The following is a 22,703-nucleotide window of genomic DNA, read 5'->3' as shown; positions in this document are numbered from 1 at the left end:
ACATGGCAGAAACTTAACACGAATGCCAACTTCATTAATTCATTACGCCCCCACTCTGCTGTTGTTCGGTAAAGACCTGGCTCTTCACCCAGACCTTTGGCAAGGGAGAGGGAGACCTCTCACTTCATCATGCTTGCCATCTTTTTTTCTTTATTTTTTATGTTTTATTGTAATTTCTTTCTTTGATTGTTGTGAGCCGCCCAGAGTCATTGAGAGTTGGGCAGCTGACAAGTTTAATAAATTATTATTTATTAATGAACCAAGTCATTCCTATCAATGCAGGGGTGAGCATAATGTTGCCTGTGGGGCACATACAGTCGTCTAACACACTGAGGTGTCAAATTTGGCAATAAGATGACCAAGATGACTATTTTGGCCCATTTTCCAGGATATGGGGTGGTTTTAAGGGTTGGGAAGAGAGCAGAAGGCATCCCAGAAGCAAAACTCTCATCCCCACCTGTAACTCCCCCTCCCAAATTTTCAGCCACGCTTTCCAATGATGCTAGGTGGTCTCCAGTGTCACTTGACTGATTCCAGAGATTTACATCCTGCCCTGTCACAAGATTCAAGATGGTTCCCAATCCATAAAGCATACTGTAAAATCAGCACAACTAATCCCTCTAAAAGTCAAAAATATCAATCAAAATTATAGTTAAGGTACAATACCATTAAAATTAAGTATGACAAACATCAGCAACCCAATAGAAAGGTAGCCTCACAAACCATCACTCAAATCTCAAACCTGTAGTGAAACAAGATCAGTTTCACCACCTTCCTAAAAATCAACAGTGTGGGGGCTGTTTAGATCTCTTCAGGCAAGCTGTCCCATAACAAAGGGGTAGCCCCTGAGAAGGAGCATCTGCAGAGTCCCATCCCCTTCACCTGTCATGGGAGAAATACCTGAAACATCCATTCCTGGATAGAATGCACAGGACCCGTACATTCTGTTCAGAGAAGATGGGGTTCCAAAGATAATGGGAAGCCAAACCATATAGAGTTGGCACCAGCACTTGAATTATGCTTGGGAATCTATCAGCAGTCCATTCAGCACCCACCCTCCTGCAAGTGGGCCACCTTCAGCTGAAGTTTCCAGGTAGTCTTCACAGGCAGACTTGAGGAGAGCATACTTCAATAGTCAGGCTTTAAGGTGATGAAGGCATGAGTCATTGTCACTATGGCTTCTTGCTCCAAAAAGGGATGGAATTGGTACACCAGCCTCTGGACAAAGCCTCCACCTGCTGATCAAGGAGGTGGAAAAGGACCCCCAAGTTGCAGACATGTCCCTTTGGGAGGAGTTTGACTCTCTCTAGAGTAGCAATGGAATCAAAGTGTTTATGCACCAACAGTACCTCCCTTTTGCTAGGATTCTTGTTTTAGCTTGGTCAAGATTTTATCTGTTTGTTAGATTGCATCCCTCTTTTTATATAGGAGGTCAAGATGACACACACAGTACTTTTCCTGTTTTGCTTCACAACAATACTCCTGTGAGGTAGGGTGGGCAAAGACAGTGAGTGACTGGCCTCAAACTTTGGCCTCCCCATATTAAAGGTAATTTTAGATTCCAAGCAAAGGAAACGTTCCTGTGCTTAAGCCATTATGGAGAAAGGAGAGCTTCACCAGTACAGCAGAGAATTTGCCACAACAGTGCTTTCTTTTGCCCCAAATAATAAGTAGTACAGGCATATGCCCTCTTGCTGTAGGGTTGTTTTAACATTTGCAAATTGTTTAAGTTTTCTTTTCTCAACTTCTTTTGAAACACTTTTGGAGTTCCATACAGAGGCAGAGACCTGGGGTCCTTGAGCTACTTGTGGCTTACTGTTGCCATCTCTGGTTATGGCAGTCTGGTTGAGGCTGCTGAGAGATGGAGTCCTACAACAACTGGGAGGCCCCAAGTTCCCTATTTTTTTTTTTTTTTGTATAAAGTACATCCATTAAATCAGAATGCATTTCCAAAACAGATGTTCCATTTACAGCCCGGTTCATTACTGAAATAAAGTATATAAGATGCTTTGAGTATTTTAAAGTGGCTCTATAAATTATTGCTGCTGCTTTTCAGATGCTTTGAATATTTTAAATATGCTGTATACATTGCTCGTTAATGTTGCCAGGTACAATTTTGAGATGCCAATCACAAGCATTTTCCTGGGGGCATTGCCTTTGATGCCAGGTGTCTCAGCTTCGGCTATTGAAATAGCGCTCCTGACTTTCAAGATCAGCAAATGCTACTTAAATCTGATCCCACTGATATTGGCACTTAAAGAAAATCTGTCCAAATGGGCCCCTGCCATTTTTGTTGGCTTAACATACACCTACATGGCACATTTCAAGATTTCATTTGTAAGTACAGACTGGCTCCACAAAAGAGAGAGCACCCCGGGAAGGGCAAGAAAATTAAGGGTAGTGAGAAATGAAACATGAACTGTTGCAATTAGCATATGGCTTTACATGGATTAATGTTGGAGCTGGAGTCTGCGGTGCTACCAAAGGGTGGGATGGGGGCAGATAGGCTTTGGGGAGGGCTTTGTAGGTAGAGAATGGCTTAATAATTCTCAGTGCTGCAGCGTGGTGGAAAGGTTAGCTGTGGCCACAGGCACATGATGGTTAGCAAATTAATAAAAGCACCAACCGAGTTTAGCATTTGTATTGGATCCTTCAAGTGTTCCAAGTGCTTCATCCAGATTACTTCAGCAATCCTTTCAATAACAGTCGTAGAGGGCAAGCCATTATTATTACCCACTGACTGCAGATCAGAAGGGTGGCGGGAGGGGAGGCCACCCTGGAGTCAGTCTTCGGCCGAAGTGGGAGGTGTTCAGTTAGGACTTCTGATAATTTTGGAACTAGCACCTTGTCTGCACATAACTCGAGCAGGAGCTTGCCTGGCCCACAGCAGCACGGGAGGTGAAGCCTCCCTTGTCCCAGGTGGGAAACACTTCAGCCGCTGCATTGCTGTGGGTTAAAGATATAACAGCAGGAGCAAGACTGCAGCAATCCAGCAATTGCTATACTATTCCAGCTGTGGTACACTATGTTAATGCTACAACATAAATTACTGTAACTTTATATTCTCCCATGTTCTACCTTGCTCTGTCTTGTTTTGCCCTCAGTATTGTTAGTATTGACACCCGAGACAACTGCAGCCGTTCCACTCAAGGCAGCCTTGGGGACTGTGGCTGCCAATGTGTTTGATTGCAGCCATCCCACAAATGTAACTGTATTGCTTGCAAAGGGCTGCTTTATTGTGGGGTAGAAGTGAGTCTGTTTTCACCCAAGAGCCAATCTGGCTCTGAGCAAGTGGTCATGGAGGGGTGGGGAGGTGCCTGCAACAAATGGGGCAAAATAATCTAAATAGGCAGGGCTGTGTCACTGCAGGCCTACTGCACATTTGCACTGATCTGCTTGAGTAGAGCATGCTTCATCAGACAGAAGATAGTAGTTAAGTATATCACAGAGGGAGGGCCTCCAATGCCTTCTATTGTATAGAACAGTGTTTCTCAACCTTGTCCACTTTAAGATGACTTAAACTGGCTGGCTGGGGAATTCGGGGAGTTGAAGTCTACACATCTTAAAGTGGACAAGGTTGAGAACCACTGGTAGAAAATGGAATGTTCTTCTGACAATAATCTAAATACACGAAAGTGCCTTCTTTTCATCTGGGAATGAAATATTGGGGGATGGCTGTATTCATACAATAAATTTAACCTGGTTAGTTTTCCGAGTTTGTACAATATACCAAAGCATGAACTAATAAAATAGGCTGGGTTCCCAAACTGTGCTAATCCACAACAAATGAAGCAATGTTAACTCTAATCAAGCTTAACATGTAGGAATGCTTACTAGGGCTTGGCATGCCCTGGTTAAACATGTGGTAAACACAATATGTAATTTGCTTTTTCAGTCTGAAACAGAAGACCATGGACTGAATAGCTACAAAGTTATGCTGAAACAGGCTGCAACAATTCAGATTTAATATCCCTTCCTTCAGTATTTCTAAGTGGATCCAGTTTATATAGCTGCAGCTTTCAATATCTTAATAGACCACTTTCACCACCCATTGCTCTTGAAATGACAAATTATGATCCCATAACTCCACCTGAGAATATTATAATCTAACCAAAAGCATCAAAACCAAAATCCTTCCTTTACCCAGTAGCTTCTAAGATTTGGCATTAGGAATTGCAGTACCGATCAACATGGGGATGCAGCTTATAGGTGATTGTTCTTAGTTCTTGCAGGCAACAGTGTAGGATTGAGACTAAATTCTCAATGGCATGGGAAGCATTTCAGAAGGGACCCTCCCTAGTTTTCCAGAGACTAAAAAAGAGGAGGGGAGAAATACTTTCAGTCTTGCAAGATTCTGTTAATGTAACCTTAGAATAAAGATGGAGCTAGTACTCTTGGGTGTGCTTCTTGTCTGGACTACCTCGCTGGGCTAATCGGTACAGAGCCCAAAGAGCCAGCATGTATTCCAATTGCCAATCACAAAAACAATCTATGATAGTACGTTTTTTTGCATTTGCCTCAGGGCTCTGCTGATTCCTACACCAGCCGCCCATCGTTGGACTCCGACGTGTCGCTAGAGGAAGATCGTGAAGGCGGGAAGCGCGAAGTGGAGAACCAGGCCCAGCAGCAGCTTGAAAAGGCCAAGGTAGTGGATGGGGTGGGCACAAACTTGGTTTTTCTCATGGCAGATAGAGGGTTGCATCAGGTGAGAATGATCGCCCCTGGAACAACAACCCAGGCTAGTATACTACAGTCCAGGTCTTTATTGTTCGATTGCTCTGCTTCAATCATGGAACTCCCCGGCTGGTTAGAACACTTGTCATCTTTCTGTGTTTTCCCACTGTTTCTGCCTTATTTTCTTTTAAACCACAGAATATCAGCTAAACAGAGGAAGTTGTAATAGCTACACAATATGATTTTATTGGCAATGCAAGAAGCTGCTGTTTGAAAGCACAGATTAATTCCTGGTAGCCCTAATGAATCTGAATCACAATTTGGTTAAAGAAAAATAACATAAGGAGTGGGGCCTTGGGATTACATGACAACTAGGAAAAGAAGCTGCAGAATCACAGAAAAAGGCAGCATCTTTAAAGTGTTGCATGCAAGTGCTACATTCATACTCCCATGCACTCCGGGCCACATTTTTGGAATCAAATCTGGAGCACTGCACAGACCTGATAGGAGAGGAAGAAAGCAATTGCCAGTGCTGATCTGAGCTGTCTAAAGTTACTTGTGTAGCAAAAAAGGCACCATCCATGGCCAAAAGTTGGTATCAGCAGGTTTGAGAGAACCTCTTTTTTAAGATTTTCAAAAGTACAAGCAGTCTTGAGGGGGTGTTATGAATATAGCTCATCTGCCAGACTGCAGACTATACACTCGTCCACATCCCCGTGAGCGAGAGATGGTTCTTTCTCTCTCATGCACACCCAGCCCCTCCTTTTGCTGGATACAGAATAAGGTTTGATCTTTTTAAAACAAGGGAGAAAATGTCCATGGAAAGAAGCTGGGTAGGAGACGGGGTTTCCATCTCCCAGCAGTTTATGACAAACACTTGGAAACAGAGGACTGTTTGCTTCGGGTCTGTAGAATAGGTAAAATGTACATCCAATTATTAGTTTTTAAAATTATTTCTGTTTCTATTTCGTATGTTGCACTGTCTCATCTTCTTTATTTTGCTGCACTAGTTACGGAATTTCAGCTTTTTTCATACTTCAGGCTATGTTCATGAAAATATATTTTTCTTTAGAATATTCTTGCGGTTTGTAGTGGTAATTATAAATCTCACCACTGTGGGGGAATGATTTTTAGACAGAGGGCTCTTCATATGTGGTAGGCCAGTGTCAACATGTGGTCTGTCTGGAATGTTGTGTTTTCATTCTGAATGCTTCTTAACTACTTTGCAAGCTACTGTGTTACTATGATCTGGGCAGTTCTGCATTTATTTTCTTTTACATTGAATGTTTGCATTTTGGTACTTAAAGTTTTTTTTAAAAAAAATTGAAATAAAGTTTCATTTCATCTATGTCCAGTGAGGTTTGTCTATCTCCCAGAGGGTGGGGGGGAGAAGAAGGGCTGAATCCTCTAGTCACAATGCATCAACACTACATGGCCAGGAAGTGGCACCATAGAAGTTATTTCAACATTTGTATTTTGTCTTTTTAATTGTTAGAAAAACAATTGTGAAAAAGCCCTATTTCTAATGCATGCTGGGTTTAGGGACTGGATACCAAGTGAAATGCCCTCTGGGATAACTGAGTGATCAAGCTACAACTTCAAAGCTGGAAGTGGGATCAGGGCTTGAAGACCCAGAATGCTTCTGGGAGAGGAAGTTTGAGACCTCAGGCTTTCCCCCCTGCACACCTCAACATTTACTACAGGGGAAAAGTACTAAAGAAGAGAAGCTTTGAAAAAAACGTAGAGTACATTCCCTGTTCAGGTTTCCATCTACTCCATTACATTTCCCCTCCCCACTTTTACATTTTCTCCATCAGTATGCATTCAGCATTCCATATGCCCTGGTTCTTTTCTACAATGGAAGGGATTGGCATAAGGCAGTTTAAAGCATGGTCTGAGAACAGGATAAGGATGGTGTTACTTGATCAAGGTGGAACTTTGGAATGGCCAGAGCATGCTGATGCAGGAAAGAGAGATGGACAACACTTATGGGGTATCTTAGAGAAAAATGATCCATGTACCCAGATAATTAGAGAAGGGCAGAGGGGAGAGGAATTGTGGGAACTGAAGAAGTATTTTAAAGTCCTCTGCTTAGACCCCTGTGACATGCAAGTGAAACCTGCTTAGACGTAGGTAGTTTTCAAGCATTGGTATGCCAAAAGGATCAGCAAAGACCAGGTGGTGCCTTCTTTGAAGGCATTATCCAGCTTCCTTGTTCCTGAGACCCTGTAACTGCTCCTGGGTGTTCTTTGAGCCAATCAAGATCACAAAAAATAGGAGAAAGAGGAGGATGGACATTTGATCTAAGGTGTTATTTTAGATTAGAAGTGACCTAATAGTGATAACTCCTGTTTGATTTCTTCTGCTCCTCAGCACAAACCAGTTGCATTTGCTGTTCGTACTAATGTCAGCTACTGTGGCGCAGTGGATGAAGAATGTCCTGTGCAGGGATCTGCCATCAACTTTGAAGCCAAAGACTTCTTGCACATTAAAGAGGTGGGGCATGGGCGGTACCAGTGATGAGCAGAGGCAGCCTGCATTTGGATTTGTGAGGGGAGAAGTTGCGTTGCTGCTGCTAGGGGTGGGGGTGGAAGAGGGACGGTTTACTGTGGAGAGCTTAGAGTTTAGACACACATAGTTTGAAAGTCCCTTCTCTAAAAAAGTTCTTAAACTTCCCATATAGAAATGGAGTTCAGTTTTTCAGACTGAAATGGGCTTTTGGATGGGGGACTACCAGAAAATCCCAGGGTTGCAGGCAAAAGTGTCTGCAGGATCTGAAGCTTTCATCAGAGGGACAAAAGCAGCATCATGCTTTTGTGATGCAAGCACAACCCATTTCACATGTGTGTGCAATGTAACAATATATGTACAAAAGGGGTGGAGCTTATGTTGTGACACTGCAAACTGCTTTCATCATTCTCCCCCATGCCCCAATCTGCCCTTTGGATATCTCTGGGTACAGGCTGTACAATCCAGAAAAAGGCAATGGTGAAGAACTTGCTAAAAAGACAACATAGATGTATTGATGGAGATTCCAGGAGCTGAGTTTGACTCACTTTATCTTTTTCTTGGATAGCTAGGAAAGTACGGAATGGGGCAAAGTATGTGATCCGCTTAACTGATCTCAAAATCTTAACTGAAGTATTGTCAATATGAACATATTTATTTATTTCTGTGATTTGTGTGCTGCTCAGCTCCCAAAAGGCTTCAGGTAGATTACAAATAAAAATAGAAAAAGAAAAGGAAAAGGATAAAACATAACAATCCCCAAATCAATAACAGCAATGAACCTTTCTTCCCATTAGCATACCAGGGAGGGGGTCAGTTGTTACGATCAAACTCCAAAGGTTTTCTGGAACAGCCAAGTCGTAGTGGCTTTCCTCGATCTGCCAACAGGGTTGGGGCTGCCTTGCACAGAATACTGTTTCAAAGATATTACCTGTTAAGCAGTTCCCTGTTTAACTGGGTATTTCACCCAAACCCAGTAAAGGTAGAGGAAGAGGAAGAGGAAGAGAAAGAGGAAAAGGTAGTTATCCAGGAAAGGGAGGTGGGGGAAAGAGGAGGAATAAGAGTCAGGATTTTAGAAGCTCTAAAAATTTGGACTGTACAGAGTACAGTTTAATTTAGACCTAGCATCTCATTCTTTGGCTGCTGTATCCAGAAGATCAACTATTTAATTTTGAATTTATCCTGGGGCAGTGGCCTTCCAGTGTTGGAGGAACATAGGTTTAGCTATTATGGCTACCCACCAAATGCTGTGTTTAATGTATTACTACTCATACTAAAAATGTATAATTAGAAAAAACACTCTCCAAGCTCCACTCTGATATGAGAAGCTTAAGAAGAAGAGAGAGAGATGCAGGCAGAGAGACAGACAGGCAGACAGACCCTCTCCTCTCTTGCTTTTTTCTAGCAGGAAGATCCAGTTCACTATCTGGTTTGCCCATGACTATCTTACCCAAGACAAGGGTTCACACATCTTACTCAGCCTTAAACCATGTTCTGCAAACCACAAAGGCCAAAACAAAATAAGTCACATTATGATTATGTGTGATGCACGGCTCTAGCCCAGTGTTTCCCAGCCTTGGCAATTCCTGTATGTGTGGACTTCAGCTCCCAGAATTCCCAGCAGTGGTTATGTTGTTGAAGTCCACACATTTGGAAGCTGCCAACGTCGGAAACACTAGTCTAGCCTACATGAGTAAAGGTGAAGTGGAGATTAAGTTGGGAATCAAGTCTGTGGCCTTCTCCTGTGATATCCCCTCCAGAAATACAGCAATGACTGGTGGATCGGGCGGCTAGTGAAGGAGGGGGGAGACATCGCCTTCATCCCCAGCCCACAGAGGCTGGAGGCCATACGGCTGAAGCAGGAGCAAAAAGCCAGGTGAGATGGGACAAGGATATGGAGCGTATAATTCTGGCAGCAGCAGGAGATATGAAAATCGTCTGTGGCCATAAATTTGGGAGTAGATCATGCCCCTTCCCCCATTTAAGCTCTTGCCTAGCTAAACTTGGCCTCTGATGCATAGAATTGTATATGTTTGTAAATATTTAGATTACTTTGATGCTTCTTTTAAGGGCAACATCAATGAAAAATAATTTGGAAAGTCAATGTTCATGTCCATATTTATTAATAAAATTGGGCCCTCGGAGGGAATGTGTCATATTTATTTATTTATTTATTTATTTATTTATTTTCTATCCCATCTTTATTATTTTTTATGAATAACTCAAGGTGGTAAACACACCTAATACTCCTCCCCGCTCCTATTTTCACAACAACCCTATGAGGTGGGTTGGGCTGAGAGAGAGGGACTGGCCCAAAGTCACCCAGCCAGTTTTCATGCCAAAAGTGGGACTAGAACTCTCAGTCTCCTGGTTTCTAGCCCCGTGCCTTAACCACTAGACCAGACTGGTTCTCCGTATAGATCCATCCATAAAGATGGATTCTGAATTTGTATACACACACCACCGTTAGCACTTTTTAAATCCTAGGTTCTTAACCTGTATTTGCTTTCCTCTGCTACCACTAGGCAATCTGGTAATCCTGCCATCAGCAACCGGCGATCGCCTCCCCCATCATTAGGTAAAGACATAAGTAGATCTAAGTGTTTGCCATGATTCTGGGAATACCAAATGTAGGACTGGTTGCGGAGTTCAGCTTCTTGAGAATCTCACATCAAGTTCCTAGACAGAAACAATATACTTGAAAAAATGTGGACAAGGCCTGGTGAAATTTTGGTATAAGATTCTTATACCAAATTCTTCATATAAGAATTTTTTCAGACGCTGTTAAGAAATGGAAACATTCTGAGCTTGAAACAGCCCTTTTTGAGGTCAAGACAGCCATTGCAAACTCAAAATGGGATGTGTTGAGATCGGAACACTTCCATAATATCACAACACTTCTGATGGACAACCTCTTATCAGCTCATTCAGGTTCAACATGGAGTACTTCAAGCCTAGAAGTGGTTCAAACCAAAAATGTTTTGCACATCTCTAATTGCCACCGTTTTTTGCATTAAAGCACAGTTGAATTTTTCTGTATTTTAATTTTGGTGTGTAGGACTGGAGATCTGAATTGCAACCACTCCCTAGCTATCAAACCTTTCTAGAACGGCAGAGGAACTGAGTTGGATGCAGGACCAGATTCTCCCTTCTTTGGAGTCTGGGTGATGTCAGCGGATGGAGGTTGCCCCTGTCCCACTGTTCCTCTTCCAAGGAGAGTGAGGAGGACAGTCATGGCTCCTGGAGTGCCTCCATCTGTATGCAAGAGGAGAGAAGTAATACTCCCAGCCTTTATTAGCACAGTGGGGTACCTTCCTTTATCTCCTTGTGAAAAGAGTAACAAAAGAAACAACTTATTTCAACTCTTGTTTTAGCTTCCTTGGTAGAAGAGTACATATGGGGCTGAACTGTTTCATAACCCTTGAACAGCTGATTGTTGACAGGAAATTGCCTGTGAAGCTGAAGTAATGATGTGACCCAGTTTAGGCTATCAGGAGGAAGTGAAACCTATACAAAGGTGCACACACATAATGATCGTGTGCATTCATTCTTCTGACCTCCTCAATCTGCAGCATCTGCAGGGTGTGTATGGGGGGTGTGTGTGTGAGAGAGAGAAGTGGAAGTGATGTCATGGCATCACAAGGCAAGCCCTGCCCCCTTTCTATGCATATTGTGACATTGCATGCATGTCCAAAAGGGTCAGAGTTTGTGGCAAGATGCTGCTCTGATGAAAGCAGTAAGTGCCTGCAGACGATGCTGCCTTCAACCCCTAACTTCCCATGACTGGGCCGGCTTGCTTTTCTCTTTTTTGCTCCCGTCTGCATTGAGCCTTTTCTTGTAGGGGTTTTAGAAAATGGAGTATTCTCCCCCACTATTCCAATGCAACTGAGAGATGGAAAGATATGGAAACATTGCTGATTAGCCTGTCTCCAATTATTTTATTTTATTCACCTTGTCTTTGCAGATGACAACATTAGTACTTTTAAACAATGCATTCAAATTTACAGAGGTTTTGGTATCCATCCCCTAAAAAAGGCTAACTAAATGAAACGTGCTAAAGCCCTGCTTACCAGAAAGCTGGACTTTCTGGCCTGGTGGAACTTAAAAGCCACATGTTTTCTGCAAATGTATTTCTATCACAGGAAGAGACAAGCCCACTGAGTGTGCTCAGAGGGACTCTTTGTGGATCTTGATGGGACAGCATGTCTAAATATAAGCCACTTTTATAAATCACTGCTGATTTTTTATTTGGCATTTTTTAACACCTGAGAAAAGGCATGCATTGTGCTGAATTGCAGTGCATATCATTATTTTAAAAAATCACAACAGGTCAGAGTTGGAACTGATCAGGTTTCCACCTTGCCTATTTCACTGGAGTCTGGTCTTTCCCATTGTCATTTTCAGATGAGAGAAGAAAGGGAGGTGGCGAAAGGCAATCTGGGCAGGTGATGCTAAAAGTTAGACTTACATGCATTAACACAACAGCCTTATGGGGCAAAGGCACTGTAGCCTGTGCATGCTGAAAAGAGCTGTGCTGCAAAGTGCGTTGAAAATGGGGTGGTGGTGGGAAAAGACGGAACAGCTACTAGAGGAAGAAGGGGTCACCAGACTTTGAGGTGAACATGGTCTGGATTCTCAGGGAGAAACATAGGTGCACATGGTATCAATCTCAGAATTAAGAGCTCAAGTGTGAAGTGAGTGACACCTTTTAGGAGTAGGGCAGATGCTAAATGAGATCTCCGATGGCTAAGAGCCTTTCCCCATAATTAGCAAAATTTAAAACGGTAGCAGGTATAGTCTAGATCAGTGCTTCCCAGACTTTTTCCTTCATGACCCAAAACTACTTATCAGAAAGCCCCTTTCGCCCCATGTAGGTAAAACACATTAAGTCAATTTAATGGGTCCGTGTATCGTTACCCAAAGAAAAACCACTTTTGTCCAATTTCGGGTAATTTGCCCAGGTTTGGGAAGCACTGGTCTAGATAGTGCAGAATGAAGGACATCTTAGTCACTGCATTTTGCTTACCTTGGCTCATCTGGGACATAGCATGTTCAGTGTAGTCCTGCGTGTAAACAATGGCTGCCAGTGCTGGAACTTAAATTTGTGCGTGCACATGCCCTGCTGCATTTGGGAAATAATGCCTGCTACCTCCTGGGAGAAGCCTCTGGTCCTGTTGCAATTCCAGGAGATCTGATCTCCAACATTGCAGAGCATTAGTCCTTCCTGCAGTTTTTCTCTGGCTCGTTCATGACTGTTGACAACCCCGTATCTTCTTTCTTTTCCAACAAGCCAAGCAGAAGCAAAAGCAGGTAAGGCCTTGATGCTGGGATTACCTTCTTGGATGCTACTCCTTTCCCCTCCAGACAGTTCCCAAGAAGAAGGCAGGGTGGATTCTGAGGCTGTCTGGTCTAATTTCATATATAGCAGGTTGGACACTAGGATCAAATCTGAGAGCGGAGCTTCTTGGAGTCAAAATAGCTATTAGTAATGGTAGAGTTTCCTGTATCACAGGGCTTTCAAAAGGCCCCGTGGGGCTGGAGTCTATTCATCTTGCAGAGAATCTGAAGCCTCCATCTGGGTGTGATATTGTAGCAAAAGCAGAATGAAGTGGATCCTGGGGTAGGTGGGGGTAGCCTTGATGTTTGGGTCGTGTGCGTATTTGGTGAAATGTGAGGCTTAGAGAAACCCCTCTTTGCCCTTACTATTCCCTTTTTTCTCCTTAAGAGTCAGCCGCAGACTTGGCTGTGGAATAAGGGGAAAGCCACTTCCTATGACACCCTCTCCTTTTTACAGGCAGAGCACATCCCTCCATATGATGTCGTTCCTTCCATGCGGCCAGTGGTGCTGGTGGGGCCCTCACTGAAAGGATATGAGGTATGGGGGTGTGGAAGGAGTGAAATCCTCTCCTAAATCCTCTCCTAAACCCACTCCAGATATGCTAGCACTGACTCTGGTTGTCACCTGACCAGTGTCTCTGCTCACCTCCCAACTCACTTGTCCTTCCCTTTCCTCCAGGTGACAGACATGATGCAGAAAGCTCTTTTTGATTTCCTGAAGCACAGATTTGATGGCAGGTGAGGCATTCAAAAATTATATTTCTTTCCCTCCCCTCCAGCTTCCCCCCAAGGACATTTAGCAGAGCCATCCTATCTTTCAGAATCTCCATCACACGTGTTACAGCAGACCTGTCCCTGGCCAAGCGCTCAGTGCTCAACAATCCTGGAAAACGGGCCATCATTGAGCGATCCACAACCCGGTCCAGTATCGGTGAGTCCTAAATAATTGTGGTCAGTCTAGCCTCTTATTCATTTCCAGAGAAACTTTAGTTTGGAGAGTATCTCTACTACATAGAAGCTTGATATCTTTAGGAATCAACATAATCTTTTTTAAATTGCGCTTACTATTGCTTTATAAATACTGTACAGAGAGTTTGAACCTGGAGTCAGCAGTGAAATTTGTCTGGAAAATTTTATCTCCTAGCAAATATGGGAAAGCTACATTTGATTTTCTAAATTAATTTCGGGTTCAGCTTCAGATTTTCATAATCCACTTGAGACCTGGCTACAGAAATTCCAAGCTAAAGCAGTTCAAAAATGGCAAAATGTTTATGAAAAATTAGCAATGGTACGGAAGTAGTCTTATAAGCATTATACCTCGAAAGACAAAGAAAATCCCTCTTTCCCATTTTTATTGTTGCTGCAACTATTTCATTGGTCGGTTGTGTGGGACCGGAGGAACTGTTTCAAAATCTCCTGGGCGGAGATCTGTCCTTCTGTTCTTCTCCTTTGGAACTTCTCTTGACTGAGCAACTGTTCCCAAAATAATCTTTTCCATCTAGTCTTTTTCATTTCAGCGTTGGCATCTCACATCTGTATGCAGTTGCATGGTTTATACAAACCATTTTCTCTAGGTTTTAGGAAAAGCATGGAGGAGCCATTTCATATCTGCTTTGATGTGAAACAATTATATTGGAGTTTAAAGGCACATAGCCAAAAATAGGTACAAGTGGGAGGGGATGGGGGTATTGCTAAGTGAGCATGAATAGAGGCAAGGAGGATTCAGGGACAAGACCAGTACTAAAATATTGCAATTCAAATAGTCCATGGGGGCTTAGGACCAAATGAAATTGCAGCACTGAATCTTAAACAATGAGCATGCCCTTAACATTGCTGTGGTGGGGAATGGGACTGTCATTTGGCTTTTAAAGTGGGCAAAGGGGTTTTAGCTTTTCCCATCCTGCTGCCATCCCAACAAAAGTCGTCTCCAAAGCCACCCCTACTGGAGACTCAGTTGGTTGCACCTTAATCTAGATCCATGAAAGCCTACCAGTTTGGCAAGAATTGTTAGTTGTTGTCAAAAACCCTCATGTGAATATTGGCATGTGCTGGCCTTCATATTAGCAGCTTGTTTTCAGTTTAAGATGTTTTGAAACCCTTTTGCTCTTCTGCCTATATTGACTGATCCAGCTACCTTTCAGCTGTGCATTTTGAGAGGAACCTGATGCTGTCAGTATCTGTGCTGGAGCCCCTTGTGTGTGTGAGGCACCCTGTTGGGGGTATTTCTGCAAAATACAGGAGCTGCAAGTAATTAATATAGTGCTGCATTCGCTGTGCTGAAAACCAGAGCACAAGGCACATGCTATTACATAGCAAGTGAAGTACAGGTGAAGTAGGAAGTGTTGCACAGGCCCCATATTCTTTTACAGCCTAGGGCACTGCAGTTGAAGGTTCAGGTTGCTGCCGTGATTTTGTGATTCTAAAGTCTGTTTGTCCTCTCTTGGCATGCTGACCTGTGCAGAAATTAAGTTCAAAATTGACAATAATTCATTTTCAGATCTTTATGCATGAGCACACTGAAAATAGCTTATAGCTTTGGAAGCACAGTAGGCTTAGAAGTGCACCCAAAAGAACCATCATAAAAGCAGTCTGGGGCGGAAATGGAAGGAAAGCTTGTCTGGAGGATAAATGGGAATGAATGCCACGGTCCTTGGGAGTGACTCAGATGTCATAGCAAGAGGATAAAATATTTGTGGACACTGGTACCTTGTTCAAGGACTCAACTGCTACCACAGGTTAAGGCAAGTTACTACGATGTAAAACTCCTGCAATTTTTCCATGGCTATTCAGGGAATCAGACAATATGTTCTAATATCTGGTATCCATGCAGTTATACATGTGGCAGGTATAAGCAGCCCATAGACCTATAGGCCAAATGCAGCCCTTTGCTTTTTGGGGGAGGGGGCACCTAACTGCCAAACTACACTGTGGGATTTTTAGCTTGTTTGAAAAAAAGAAGAAATGAATAGGCTTATAATCGCTTTTGCCTCCACTTCCCTGATGACCTCACTGCTATATCTTCTATGGCTCTTCCAAACTGGAAAAAACAAACAAACTTTCAATCACAAAATTGTTACCCTTCCTCAACCTGTGGGCATAGACTTCCACCGGATGAAGTAGAAGGCTGTGAGGTGGCTACAAGTGAGAAAAGTTGGAGAACTGTAGAGATTTTACTTTCCTTTGACATTGCATTGCAAACCTGGATCAGATAACCTCACCTGATCTCTCTTAAAGAATAGTCTCATCATTCTCCTTGAATGTACTCCTAACTCAAATTTCTCCACTTTCTGCTGTAGTCATCACATATTCCTTTTATGTTCCATCAGTGCAGACTGTAGCATCTCAGAAGCACTTTCTATGCATTTCCCCAAGCATTGACTGAAGAGTAGTGATCGCCCCAAATTCCATTAACCATTTAGTCTATGCATGCCTATTCAAAAGTAAGCCCCGCTGAGCTTGTCGTGACTGACTCTGAAATATGCACAAAACCACAGTCTGGAGATACCCAAAACTGTCCCTGAGGTCAGGTGCTGAGGTTTATGTATTGCCAGTTGAGCTACTTGGTAACACTGGGACAAAATAATGTGCCAGTAGATGAATACTCTGCATGGACATACTGCTTTCAAATAGTTTTAGCATTTTTATTTTGCTATAACCCTTACAAACACCACATTATGTAGGCCACTGTTTATAGTAATCCCCAAGCTGCAGATCAGCAGCCTATGAAAAATTTGTTGGTTACCTCTTGCTACTTTACCAGTTGTGGAAAAATTACTAAGGAGAAATTTTGAGTCCAACCACAGAACATCAGATATGCCAAAAAATAAAAATAAAAAAATCCAGCCACCAGTGGATTTCTATCCCAACAATTTTTCCCACATTCTGAAGTATCTGGCTGCTGTGGCTTCAACAACCTTTTTATGTTTCATTCCTTATTCCTTAAAATTCAGCTGTCACCAGAAAGGCATAATCAAACTTTCCTCCAATATACCATCAATATTACATTAAGTCTTAGATAGAGGTGAATAGATTCCAAGAATCACTCAAAAGACAAGCCTATTTTTAGAATTAACAAATTATATTATTGTAAGGAAGTGATTCTCAAAGGGCAGAGACCCTTTCAGCGGGTCCACAAAGTCAAATAAATAAATAAATATCTTAAAGTTTCTCAGTTTTAATTTCTAATAGAGTAAATATTGATAGATATAACCCACATAAGCCAAAGCTCTTTGGGGTCCTCAATCATTTTTAATAACATAAAGAGGTTGTGAGACTAAAACGTTGAGAACCACTGTTGTAAGGTATATTCTCGGTAGATGGCAACATCTGGCTGACCTTTCTTGGCTCAGAAACTACACAGGGTCAGGTCTGGTTAGTATGTGGATGGGAGACCAACAGGGAATCTCAGTGCTGTAGGCTAGACTGAGAAATTGAAAAACATCCCTGAAAAAGGCAATGTCAAACTATTCCCTTATTGTTGCCAAGAAAATTCCAGGGATGTGTCCAAGTAATCACCAGGAGATGAGCTTCACTTGACAGCATCATTTTAATGTATACTGAAGGCACTTCTATCCAGCGACTCTTCCCCTCTGCTGCATTCTGCACCATTCTGCTTTCTTGGGATGGGAAATGGGTTATCCTGTTGACCAATAGAGAAAAGGACAAATTACTGGTATTCCAGCCAGTGCCCTATCTCCTCATTGCATTTTTTTCCCCTCCAGTGAGGAGGAAATGCAGGGAAACAGCAAAACCACCTTTCCAAGCATTCTTGAATGGGGGCAGAGGGAGAAGCCACAATTCCTTTCAGATGAAAGGAGGCAAATCCCAGAAGACCAAATGAAAGAGGAATTCCCAGGAAGGAGAAGCTTCCTGCTTCAGAGCTCTGGAGGAGACACTGCAAAACTTTTGTCAGATCATTTCCCCTGGAGAAGGAGCCAGACTAGTTCAGCTTATGAAGTGCCCCCCAGAAGCCCCGTGGAGATCATGCGTCATGGAGGTGTAGTGAGCTGGCACCGGGATCTCAGATTGGCACTTCCTCAGTGCATGGAAGTGGCTCAAGATAAAATTAGACTCATTGATCAGTTGTGAACTATTTTAGGCAAGCATCAATTCTATAACTAAATTCACCTCTCTAAATAAAATATATGTGTTTGTTGTAATGTCCTTAATTTTACTTGGGTTAGCTCCCAAGGATCAGAGAGGGCAGAAACTTAGCTGTCACTTGAAATGGCTCTTTCACTTCTTGAGCTTTTCTCCTGAAAGTTCACTTCACTTTCTGCTTAAATCTTCCTTCTGATCAGTTCTTTGAGAAAGAGGAGGCAGTCAAGACATCATTGTTACCTTCTCTGGAACCAGCTGCCTTCTGCTGACCCTTTGCCCAGAAGCTCTTCTGGGGAACCTCCTCCAGAAGACTTCCTCTTGGAGTGACCCTTGCAGCTTTTGCTCTGGGAGATCCCAGCTCTACTTTTCAGCCTTTTCCCAGCCTTTGTTTTAGATGCTGTCTCTGCAGACATGCTACTCCAACTACCCCTGTTTAAAATTACACCTTTAATACTGTTCTTGAAAGGATCCTTCACCATGAAGGGACATGAAGATTGGGTTCATGCCTTATCCGAAGCCAAGATGTGTTAAACATGAATTCTTGAATAAATGAATCATTGAATGAATGGATGGATAATAAATAAATAAATAAAGTTCATTCAATGCACTAAGCAATTAACAACAGTGCCTGAACTTAGACACTACATTAAGCCTAGCCCAAACAAACTACATTATAACTTAGGATAATGTGTGAACTCAGTCACTCATAGTTTTATGATTTCTGCCAGCTCAGTGGCCTCTGACATGGAACCAATTCAAACTGATTGTAAATTTTCAACTGACTTGTTTAACCAGGAATTTTGAACATGCTTAATGTATACCCCTTAAAGATGCAATTGTGAATTAGTGTGAAGCAGTAGCTGCACTGGAATTTGGCAAATGGTCAGCAGCAGGCCTCCATCACAAAGTGTCTTATTAGAAGTTATCCTTTCTGTCTTTCCCAAATAATCCTCATTATCATAACAGTCAAAATTATGAGCCATATCCTGTATTTTAATCAATTTTTTACCTCAGGATGGCTAAGTAATAAAAAATTCCTATTATTTGCCTTTAGCCTTTCTTTCCATGTAACCCAGAGATATTCATTACATTCACATGACATAGTTTAAGCCTAGATTTAAATGGGAATTTAAACTCATGACAAATCCTGATCATAAAGTCAATTTTTCACAGAAGGAGAAAAAAATGGGGGGAAGGGGAGACAAAAAACAAAGCAAACTTGAACACAAATGCTTAGTCACAAGCTTCTTATAATAACCAGGTGGATCAAAATGGCTTAAGAGCTGAACACGGCTGTTTTCTCAGCAGAGAAATGCGGTGGCCCTGCTTTCTTTCTCAGTCTCCACTGCAGCCTGAGGGCTAATGGACAAGCAGGGGGCAAAATCTGATGGGCCTGGTTTCCCATTAAAGCCATAGGAAATGGCTTCCGTGTCTCCTTGTCACTGCAGCTTCCTGTGGTGCTAAGTGGGTATCCCCCTTTCTCAGGGGCTTCTCCTGGGAAGATGGGCATGGTCTCCCAGTTTGTAGAAAAGACAAGGCTTGAAAAACAAGGAGGATCACTGGAGGTGGGAAACGGAAGAGATATGTGAAAAGTTCCCAGCATGTTAATGGCAGATGGAAGGAGGCTGAGAAACTGGCCTTTCCCCTGGGGGAGAAGGACGCCCAATTCACAGTCTTCTGTTGCCTTCGCAGCTGAAGTCCAGAGCGAGATTGAGCGAATCTTTGAATTGGCCAAGTCCTTGCAGCTGGTAGTGTTGGATGCCGACACCATCAACCACCCAGCCCAGCTGGCCAAAACCTCACTGGCACCCATCATTGTCTACGTCAAAGTCTCTTCCCCAAAGGTGAGCTGGGGACAAGGGGCTACACCCACGCGTCGGCTTTGCTCGCTTGCCACGCATCCGGCGCCAGCCTTCCCTGTGGGGCTTCCTGCTGCCCCCTTGTGGTGTCTTGTGAAATTAGTTCCCCCATGGTTCCCCTGAAGACACCGCGCCCCATGCCTTATTTAACAGTCTTTACAACGGCCCCCACAAGAACGAAAGAAACAATTACAATCCAAATCACAAGTCAGTGAGCCAGAGCAATGTTTGTTCCAGAGTACAGTATACAGAGAGTCCCCTCCCATTCCCTCTCCAAATGTTGCTTGCCCCTTCCGTTCTCTGCTTTAAATGACAAGATTCCATGGGGTGGCCTGGATCGCCTTGCCATTTTCTTTTTAAGGAAATTCAGTGGAGAGGTGGGAGATGGCAATGGCTGTTTTCCATTACAAGAAAAGCAGTGGAGCAATCCCAGCCTTGATCTCTGAGCTAATCTGTAGCCTCACAGCAGGGCGCGCTACTGCACTCCCTTAAGCAGCTGGTCTTCACAGCTCCCATATCAGAAGAAAGAGCCACATCAGTCAAGGGGACCCCCCCTCCTCTGACCCCTACCTTAGGAAGCCCACGTTCATTTCCAGCAAGAGTGGACCACCTTTTGGTGACTATGGGCTGTGTGTAATAGTTAGGAGAAGCTGAGGACTGCAGTGCATGGGGAATGATTCCAATGGAGGAGGTCAAGACTTTGGCTTGGAGCAGACTTTGGAGATTTCTCTTTGTTTTTCAAGCTATTTAACCAAATCATGCTGGCTATGTAACAGTTTCCACATGCGTCCTGCCTCAGAATAGCGGAAAACCATAACATCAATATTCAGTATATTTGGGCAGAGGGATACCTGACCTTCTGGGGACCAAGGAAAAAATGCTAAGGACCACAGGTGATGTGGAGCTGTAGCCACGTGGCTAAGCAGAACTGAAATGTTCTTACTGACAAGCAGTAGTTGGCTGAGACTAGAGAAGGACTTGCCTAAAGGGAGTTAGTTCCTAGCAATTCATTCTCAGGTCACTGCCTTCCTGATGTGCAGCCACAGCTCTAGATCAGCCCTTCCCCACGTAGGCACCTGCCAGATGTGAGGACCAAAGAATCCCCAAGGCAACCAGCCAGCCAGCCAGCCAGCCCGTTCTTGAGAATGAGCTAACCCACTTGGAGGCTCCTAGGTTTGGGGAAGGCTGCTTAAAATGTATTCTAATCCTTAGCCCAATCTCAGACTAAGACATTATAGTAGCTCTAGATTTCATGTGGTGTCTTTGAACTCTTTGCCTGTATCTTCTCCTTTTCCGGTGGAAGGTGTTGCAGCGCCTTATTAAGTCCAGAGGAAAATCACAGGTGAAGCATCTCAATGTGCAGATGATGGCTGCTGACAAGCTTGTCCAGTGTCCTCCAGTGAGTCTTTTACACATAATGTGTTTGCTTAACCACCACCTCCTCCTCCTCCTCCTCCTCCTCCTGGCACAGAGTCTGCTTGTGTCCACTTTAGTGGCATAGGTGAAAGAAATTTCCCTGGAGACCTCTCTCCATTGACGCTCTGCCCCTTCCTTAAAGAGACTGCCATAAAGCTGTATTCTAGAATTGCTTTGCTTTTGGATGTATTTACTCAAGAATCCAGACTCTCAATGAATTTGGGGAAACCATTTAAGCATTAGATTTACAGTGATAGTTCTGTACCTGTTTTAAGAGAGATACCATTTCCCAGTACTTAATCATGGCTCCTACTGAACACAAAAACCCTGGTATGATGCCTCAACAGCTGTTGTCTCTGTTCCAGTCTTCCTTTGTCTGCCACCTTACAGGTGCACTGAACCACAGTTCCCACTCTTCCCCTGCCACTGTTGCTTTCCTGGCTTGGGATTATGGGAGCTGGAATATAATACAGAGGCAACAGCAAGGGCAGTTTGCAGTTGTTTATAACTCTGGAGCTCCCTCTTTCCTCTTTCTTCTTGCCTTGCTGTTTGTTCCCCCCAGGAACTCTTTGATGTGATCCTAGATGAGAACCAGCTGGAGGATGCTTGTGAACATCTGGCTGAGTATTTGGAGGTATACTGGCGAGCAACTCACCACCCTGCACACGGTTTCGGGAGCCAGAACCTCCTGACACCTTCTACTGCCATTCCTGGCCTGCAGGTACAACAAACTGCCTTCTTGCCCCAAATGACAAGTCTCTCTAGTTTAGCATCCGGTTTCTAGTGGTGACTGTGTCAGATGTTTCCAAGCTCATTTGGGGACTGCAGAGGCAATAGGCTACCCTTGTTATCCCTAACAATTGGGAGTCACTATTATACTGCCCCCACACTGAACATCAAATGGGGCAGGGAGCCTGGGGCCCTCCAGATCCCATCAGCCATAGCCAGCATTGCCAGTGGTAATTGTGTCCAAAAATATTTTGATTGGCGTAGGTTCTCCGTCTTTGGGTTGATCTCTTAGACAATCTTCAACCAGCTGCACTTCTCTAACTTTTGGGGGAGATGAAGAGACCAGTATATAGCTAAAAAGCCCAACAACCTCCAGCCTCATTAACACATGAAGAAATACAAGCAAATTTATTCTGTCTCTCCTTTCAACCCCCCAAGGTAGCTGATTGATTTGATTAAAATGTTTGTAGGAAGACTAATTGTACAGAAGCAAAGAATCAGACAGTCCTAATCCAGTGATGGCGAACCTTTTGGGCTTGGCATGTCAAAAATTCAGAAAATGCCTAACTTGACTCTGCTGGTGTGTCACACTCAGACGCCCTGAACAAAAGAGAGACAATTTTTCGCATATTCATTTATTTAAAAAACATACAGTCCAATTTTGGGTGGCCAAAAGGGGAGGTAGGAGGGTGGGGGGAGTTGCAGTGCCTTTTGTTCATTCAATTTCTTTGGTAACTCCAACAGGGAGGATAGTTGTTGTTGGGTGTTGGGAATTCTGGCATGTCACCCAAAACATCGTGGTGTGTCATCTTTGACACACGTGTCATAGATTCGCCATCACTGTCCTAATCCAACTGAAATTACATGTTCATAAATACTGTAATTGGAAACAGAATGTACGAGGCGTAACACAGTCCTGTGCGCATAAATAAAACGCAGGGCATTGGTAGGATTTATTTCTGGTCCATGGGCATGAAAGGGTAACTTTAGCCAAGGTTTCAGTGATTTTGGTGAAAGTGCAGCGCAGCAGACAGACTGGGGACCCTGCGATGTAGTCCTATAGAGCGGAGCAAATTAAGG

General features: G+C 43.4%; 1 protein-coding gene across 2 annotated transcripts in view; it reads left to right on the top strand.

Annotated features, from left to right (window-relative positions):
- The window catches only part of CACNB3 (calcium voltage-gated channel auxiliary subunit beta 3), a 35,197-nt gene that overhangs the window by 9,171 nt on the left and 3,323 nt on the right, over positions 1-22,703 (top strand). For both annotated transcript variants that reach the window (XM_063293700.1, XM_063293699.1), the window contains exons 2-12: positions 4,523-4,645; positions 7,048-7,170; positions 8,943-9,058; positions 9,708-9,760; positions 12,473-12,492; positions 12,977-13,057; positions 13,199-13,257; positions 13,341-13,450; positions 19,312-19,463; positions 20,782-20,877; positions 21,457-21,615. In XM_063293700.1, coding sequence (XP_063149770.1) covers positions 4,523-4,645; positions 7,048-7,170; positions 8,943-9,058; positions 9,708-9,760; positions 12,473-12,492; positions 12,977-13,057; positions 13,199-13,257; positions 13,341-13,450; positions 19,312-19,463; positions 20,782-20,877; positions 21,457-21,615 — 1,092 coding nt within the window. The remainder of the gene's footprint in view (positions 1-4,522; positions 4,646-7,047; positions 7,171-8,942; positions 9,059-9,707; positions 9,761-12,472; positions 12,493-12,976; positions 13,058-13,198; positions 13,258-13,340; positions 13,451-19,311; positions 19,464-20,781; positions 20,878-21,456; positions 21,616-22,703) is intronic.

The sequence above is a fragment of the Candoia aspera genome, chromosome 2 (genome assembly GCF_035149785.1).
Source record: "Candoia aspera isolate rCanAsp1 chromosome 2, rCanAsp1.hap2, whole genome shotgun sequence".
In the NCBI taxonomy this organism is placed as follows: domain Eukaryota; kingdom Metazoa; phylum Chordata; class Lepidosauria; order Squamata; family Boidae; genus Candoia; species Candoia aspera.
The sequence above is the reverse complement of the archived record's forward strand: the minus strand, read 5'-3'. Positions and strand labels throughout refer to the sequence as shown.